At 37.8% G+C, this 7,500-nt stretch overlaps 1 protein-coding gene across 2 annotated transcripts in view; it reads left to right on the plus strand.

Annotated features, from left to right (window-relative positions):
* LOC122260449 (organic cation transporter protein) overlaps positions 1 to 7,500 on the plus strand; it is an 18,560-nt gene that overhangs the window by 1,641 nt on the left and 9,419 nt on the right. For both annotated transcript variants that reach the window (XM_086541306.1, XM_086541305.1), the window contains exons 3-4: positions 484 to 592; positions 4,063 to 4,166. In XM_086541306.1, the coding sequence (XP_086397432.1) occupies positions 484 to 592; positions 4,063 to 4,166 (213 nt within the window). The remainder of the gene's footprint in view (positions 1 to 483; positions 593 to 4,062; positions 4,167 to 7,500) is intronic.

The following is a 7,500-nucleotide window of genomic DNA, read 5'->3' on the forward strand; positions in this document are numbered from 1 at the left end:
GGTAGGATGGGGGTTGTAGAGAGGGAGGGTGAGAGAGAGAGAGAGAGAGAGAGAGAGAGAGAGAGAGAGAGAGAGAGAGAGAGAGAGAGAGAGAGAGAGAGAGAGAGAGAGAGAGAGAGAGAGAGAGAGAGAGAGAGAGAGAGAGAGAGAGAGAGAGAGAGAGAGAGAGAGAGAGAGAGAGAGAGAGAGAGAGAGAGAGAGAGAAGAGAGAGAGGAGAGAGAGAGAGAGAGGAGAGAGAGAGAGAGAGAGAGAGAGAGAGAGAGAGAGAGAGAGAGAGAGAGAGAGAGAGAGAGAGAGAGAGAGAAAGAAAGAGAGTGAGAGAGAAAGAGAAAGAGATGGAAAAATGAGAATACGAAAGACAGCGAGAACGAAATAAACTGGGGTACATGAATGCATTAAAGCCCCCTCCCCATATATCTTTAACCTCCCCCCTCCCCTCACACCCCTCTCCCCCTCGAGCTTCAAAGCCCCTCCCCCTCCAGCTCCTGCGCTTACTTGGAGGAGGAGCCAAGCACAGGCAGAGTGGAGGAGCGGCCGTGCACCGAGTGGGACTTCGACAGCTCCACCTTCAGCTCCACCGTCACCTCAGAGGTCTGCCTGCGAGGCTTTTGCTCTCTTGGTTTCCTCTTTTCCCTTCCTCTTCTTCTTCTTTCATTCCTTTCCCTTCTTCTTCTTTCCTTCCTTTCCCTTCTCCTTCTTTCCTTTTTTTCCCTTCCTCTTCTTCTTTCCTTCCTTCTTGTTCCTTCCTTTTCCTTCTTGTTCTTTCATTCCTTTCCCTTCTTCTTCTTTCCTCTTCTTCTATCCTTCCTTTTTCTTCTTCTTCTTTCCTTCCTTTCCCTCCTCTTCTTCTCCTTTCCTTCCTCTTCTTTCCTTCATTTTCCTTCTTCTTCTTTCATTCCTTTCCTTCTTCTTCTTTCCTCTTCTTCTTTTCTTCCTTTTTCTTATTCTTCTTTCCTTCCTTTTCCTTCTTCTATCCTTCCTTTTTCTTTTTCTCCTTTCCTTCCTTTCCCTCCTCTTCTTCTCCTTTCCTTCCTCTTCTTTCCTTCCTTTCCCTCCTCTTTTTCTCCTTTCCTTCCTTTTCCTTCTTCTTCTTTGCTTCTTTTTCCTTCTTCTTCTTTGCTTCTTTTTCCTTCTTCTTCTTTGCTTCTTTTTCCTTCTTTTTCTTTCCTTCCTTTCCCTCTTCTTCTTCTTCTTTCCTTCTTTTTCTTTCCTTCCTTTCCCTCTTCTTCTTCTTCTTTCCTTCTTTTTCTTTCCTTCCTTTCCCTCTTCTTCTTCTCCTTTCCTTCCTTTCCCTTCTAGTTTCCTTCCTTTCCTTCCTATTCTTCTTCTTTCCATCCTTTTCCTCCTTCTTTTTCCTTCCACTTCTTTCCTTTCTTTTCCTTCTTATTCTTTTCTTCCTTTTCCTTCTTATTTTTTCCTTCCTTTCCTCTTCTTATTCTTTTCTTCCTTTCCCTTCTTCTTCTTTCCGTCTTTTCCTCTTTCTTCTTTCCTTCCTCTTTCTCTTATTTCCTTCCTTTTCCTGCTTCTTCTTCCTCTTTCCTTCCTTTTCCTTCTTCTTCTTTCTTTCCTTTTCCTGGTTCTTCTTCCTCTCTCCTTCCTTCTTCTTCTTCTTTTTTCCTTCCGTTTCTTTCTTCTTCTTCTTTCCATTTTTTTTCTTCTTCTTCTTTCCTTCCTTTTCCTTCTTCTTCTTTCCTTCCTTTTTCTTCTTCTTTTTTCCTTATTTTTCTTTTTCCGACCGTTCATCCTTCTTCTCCAATTTCTTCAGTTCCATCTTTGCTTCGAATGATTTTCTTTTTCTTTTTAATTTACATTATCTGTATTTTTCCTCTTGCTCCTCTTCTTCCTACTCTATTTCTTAACTTTTCCTCCACCTTATTCTATTTTTTTTCTTTTTCATCCTTGCTTTTTATATTTCTCTTTCGCCACTAATGAAAATTCTTCGAAAATATTTTCTTCATACTCTTTTTTTCTTTCTTTCTATTTTTGTTCTTCTCGTTAAATTATTATGCATCTACTTAATAATTATTATAAATTTTGTTTTAATTTTCTTATTACTATTTTCTTTCTCTTTTATTATTTATCGCCAAATGTATTAAATGATCATTAATCTTATTCTCCTACTATGCATTTCGTAAATATACTTTCTTCATATTTTGCTTCTAAGTCTTCCACTTGTTATGATATGAATATTTTTTTCTACGTATTCTCTACATATATATATGTATATATATATATATATATATATATATATATATATATATATATATATATATATATATATATATATATATATATATTTTATATATATGTATGTATATATATATATATATATATATATATATATATATATATATATATGTATGTATGTATAATATATATATATATATGTATGTATATTATATATATGTATATATATATCTATATCTATATATATATATTTTGTCTTCTCTTTTTTCATATTTTTCTTTTTTTTCTCTTTCATATTTCGTGCAGAAATTTGTGTATGGGAAATTTAAAGGGGTACTTGTTTGTTCCTGGAATGGGTGAGTGGTTTTATTTCTTGTTTTTTATATATGCACCTTTTTCCATTGTGCTTTGCCCTACTACTCTCTTTCTCTCTTTCTCTATTAATCATTTATTGTTTCTCTCTATCCGTCCATTTATTTTTTTTTCTCTCTCCATCCTTTCTATATCACTACTTCCACCCATTCCCCTCATTCCTCCACCTGTCGCCTCATCCCTTCTCCACCCCCATACCACTCTAATCCACCAATCACCACTTCGTCTCACATCAACTTTCCACCCTCACCCAATTCCCCTCATTCCCCCCACCCCCACCCCCCCGACCACCGTTCCCTTCATTTCAACCCCCCCCCTCGACCACCATTCCCTTCATTTCACCCCCTCCCCCCCTCATTCCACACTCCCCGTCCACATCAATTTCTTCCTTGAAACACGACTATTCTTCTCTGCCATCCTAAACACGACTATTCTTCTCTACCATCCTAAACACGACTATTCTTTCCTGCCATCCTAAACACGACTATTCTTTCCTGCCATCCTATAAACACGACTATTCTTCTCTGCCATCCTAAACACGATTCTTCTTCTCTGCCATCCTATAAACACGACTATTCTTCTCTGCCATCCTAAACACGACTATTCTTTCCTGCCATCCTATAAACACGACTATTCTTCTCTGCCATCCTAAACACGACTATTCTTCTCTGCCATCCTATAAACACGACTATTCTTCTCTGCCATCCTATAAACACGACTATTCTTTCCTGCCATCCTATAAACACGACTATTCTTTCCTGCCATCCTAAACACGACTATTCTTCTCTGCCATCCTATAAACACGACTATTCTTTCCTGCCATCCTATAAACACGACTATTCTTCTCTGCCATCCTATAAACACGACTATTCTTCTCTGCCATCCTATAAACACGACTATTCTTCTCTGCCATCCTAAACACGACTATTCTTCTCTGCCATCCTATAAACACGACTATTCTTCTCTGCCATCCTATAAACACGACTATTCTTCTCTGCCATCCTATAAACACGACTATTCTTCTCTGCCATCCTAAACACGACTATTCTTTCCTGCCATCCTATAAACACGACTATTTTTCTCTGCCATCCTAAACACGACTATTCTTTCCTGCCATCCTATAAACACGACTATTCTTCTCTGCCATCCTATAAACATGACTATTCTTCTCTGCCATCCTAAACACGACTATTCTTCTCTGCCATCCTATATACACGATTATTCTTCTCTGCCATCCTAAACACGACTATTCTTCTCTGCCATCTTATAAACACGATTCTTCTTCTCTACCATCCTAAACACGACTATTCTTTCCTGCCATCCTATAAACACGACTATTCTTCTCTGCCATCCTAAACACGACTATTCTTTCCTGCCATCCTAAACACGACTATTCTTCTCTGCCATCCTATAAACACGACTATTCTTCTCTGCCATCCTAAACACGACTATTCTTCTCTGCCATCCTAAACACGACTATTCTTCTCTGCCATCCTCCGTAGTTCAACCTCGTGTGTGAGAGGGAGTACCTACGGGCGACCTATCAGAGCATCTACATGTTCGGCATCTTCGTGGGCGCTCCTCTCAATGGCGTGATGGCAGACAGGTGAGAGGAATAGACTTTTGGAGTGGCTATTTCATCTAACTTTTGTTTTTGTTTTATTTGTGTGTGTGTGTTTGTGTCAAGAATTATTTATTGTGTGTATTTAGCCTTGTGTGTGTTTAAATATGCGGTTTTAGAATATTGTGCGCTCATTTCAATAGCGTGATGGCAGACAGGTGAGAGGTTATTTCATCTAACGTTTTTTTTTTTATTTTTTTATTTGTGTGTGTGCGTGTTTGTGTTTGGAGTTGTTTGCGAGTTGTTAGTGTTTAGAAGTATGGTTGTTTGAAATGTGTATATCAAGAATTACGTGTACTTATTGTGTGTATTTAGCATTGTGTGTGTTTAAAGATACGTATTTAGAATATTGTGTGCTCATATCAATAGCGTGTTGACAGACAGGTGAGAGGAATCGAGTATCATAAAGATGAGTGTTCGTGTAGATTTTGATAAATAATATTGAAGTGTTTATAGTGTGTCTGTTTTATCACTTCATTTGTATGTATGTGCGTGTGTGTGTGTGTTTTGAGATATGCGTGTTTTCGAAATGTGTTTGAGTGATGATAGTGATGATGATATTGATGGTGATGATGCTGATGGTGATGATGATAATGGTGATGGTAATTATGATGATGAAGATGGTGATGATGGCGACGATAATGATGGTGGTGATGATGTTGTTGATGGTGATAATGATGATGGTGATGGTTATGGGGACTATGATGCTGCTGCTGATGATGATGTTGATGATGGTGAAGATGATGTTAATGGTGATGGAGATAATGATGGTGATGATAATGGCGATGATGGAGATGATGGTGATAATGTTGATGATGATGTTGATGGTGATGATGGTGGTTGTGGTGAGAAAATTTATGGTGATGGTGATGATGATGATGGTGAGGATGTTGATGGTGATGATGATGACGAGGATGATGATGTTGATGGTGAGAAAATTTATGGTGATGGTGAGGATGTTGATGGTGGTGATGATGTTGATGGTGATGATGATGACGATGATGATGATGATGATGGTGAGGATGATGAGGTTGATGGTGATGATGGTGATGATGATAATTTGATGATTGTGATGATGACGTTGATAATTATGGTGATTATATTGATGATGATGATAATGGTGATGGTGATGTTGATGGTCAGGGTGATGTGATGAGGGTGATGATGTTGGTAATGATGATTGTGATGATGATGTTGATGATTCTAATTGTGATAATGGTGATGATGATCATGATGGTGGTGGTGACTATGTTGATGGTGATAATAATGATGAAGGTGATGGTGATTGTGATGATAATGTTGATGGTGATAACGTCGATGATGGTCATGGTGATGATGAAAGTGATGACGGTGATAATGGTGATCGTGATGATGATAATGATGATGGTGGTGGTGATGATGGTGATGATATTGATGGATATAATGATGATGAAAATGATGATGGTGGTGGTGATGATGTTGATGGTGATGGACATGATGATGATGATGAGAATGATGATGTTGATAAGGATGATGATGGTGATGATAATTGTGTGGCTGACGGTAATGAGAATGGCGATGATGTTGGTGATGATGACAATGATGATGTTAATTGTGATGATAATAAAGGTGATGCTATTGCTGATGATAATGGTGATGATCTCGATGTTGGTGATGATGATTGTGATGATAGTGATGAAGATGAATATGATGGTGATGATAGTGATGATGCTGGTGATTATGATGATGGTGTTTGTGATGATGATAATGATGAGGATTATTATTATAATGATGGTGATAATGGTAATGATGGTGATGATGATGATGGTGATGATGATGGTGATGGTGAGGCTGTTGATGGTGATGATGTTGGTGATGATGTTGATGGTGATGATGTTGATGGTGATGATGTTGATGGTGATGATGATGATAAGGAGGTTGATGGTGGTGGTGGCGGTGTGGTGATGAGGATGATGTTGATGATGATAATGATGATGATATTGATGGTAATGATGATGGTGATGATGATGATGGTGATGATGATATTGATAATGGTGATAATGAAGGTGTGATGATGGTGGTGATGATAATGCCTATGAAGATGGTGGTGATGAGGATGGTGATAATGATGGTGATGAAGATGACGATGGTGATGAAAATGATGATTGTGATGATGATGGTGATAACGGCGATAATGGTTATAATGATGATGATGGTGATGACGGTAATAATGATGATGATGGTGATGATAATGATGGCGATGATGATGATGGTGACGGTGATGATGATGATGGTGACGGTGTTGATGTGATGATGATGATGATAATGATGGCGATAATGATGGTAATGAAGATGATGATAATGATGATGATGATGATAATGATGGGTGATGATAATAAAAATGAAAATGAAGATGAAAAGGAAGACGAAGATGAAGATGATACCAACGAAGACGAAGGACAACAACCGCAATTGCAGCAATAACCAAGCAACCACAGCAACACCAGAGACAACCACAAAACGAACAAAATTATCTCGGAGCAAAAATCCAGCCCTTTCCTTCGCTAACGCATGTCCTCGCACTAATGCTAGGGTTGATGATAATGACAGCAGCAAGGATAATAATTCAACTCTAATTGCATAATTTCAACAATTATAATTAGATGAAGAAACAAAAAAAAAAGGGGGGGGGGGAAGGAGAAAAATAAAAGTGTTGCCAAAAGCAACATCTACATTTCTGTGAACGTCATATATAATTCAGATTAAATAACAGGGAGACAGTAAACGCAGCTCTAACAATAACAATACGAACAAAAAACATCCCAAAACGATTAATCACTTAACCTTTTATACACAGGTGTGTTAGGGAGTATGGGAGGACTGGCTTGATAAAAATAAAAAAAATAAGAAATAAGATAAGAAAATAAAAGTAAAAATAAAAACATTAGATACATTTTCCTACTGACTAACAATTCGTATTACCCATTAACTTATTTACCATTTATCTGGTTCACTGATTTGATGTTTCTTCCATCTGCATAGCGTTCATGTACTCAAAAGATCTTGTGTTAATACTTATGATAAAAGTTTGTATAAAATTGAACATTATAGCTCTACAGATGAAAGTCAGTAAATGCCATAAAATTTTGTAAAAACTCGTACGATTTGTTTCTTCACTTTAGGTGAGTTGAGGAAAGAGAAATGCGCAACTGTCCTGGAAATACTCTTTTTTTCAGAATACATAGCGCTGAAGGGATTGCTTCAACACTGATATTTGAACATTTAAATTCAATATATGCGAAATCCAGACAAGGGTATGCAGGAAACAGGGAACGAGCTG

This window comes from Penaeus japonicus, unplaced genomic scaffold, assembly GCF_977035675.1.
Source record: "Penaeus japonicus unplaced genomic scaffold, GWHDUDI00000001_assembly GWHDUDI00000010, whole genome shotgun sequence".
Classification (NCBI taxonomy): domain Eukaryota; kingdom Metazoa; phylum Arthropoda; class Malacostraca; order Decapoda; family Penaeidae; genus Penaeus; species Penaeus japonicus.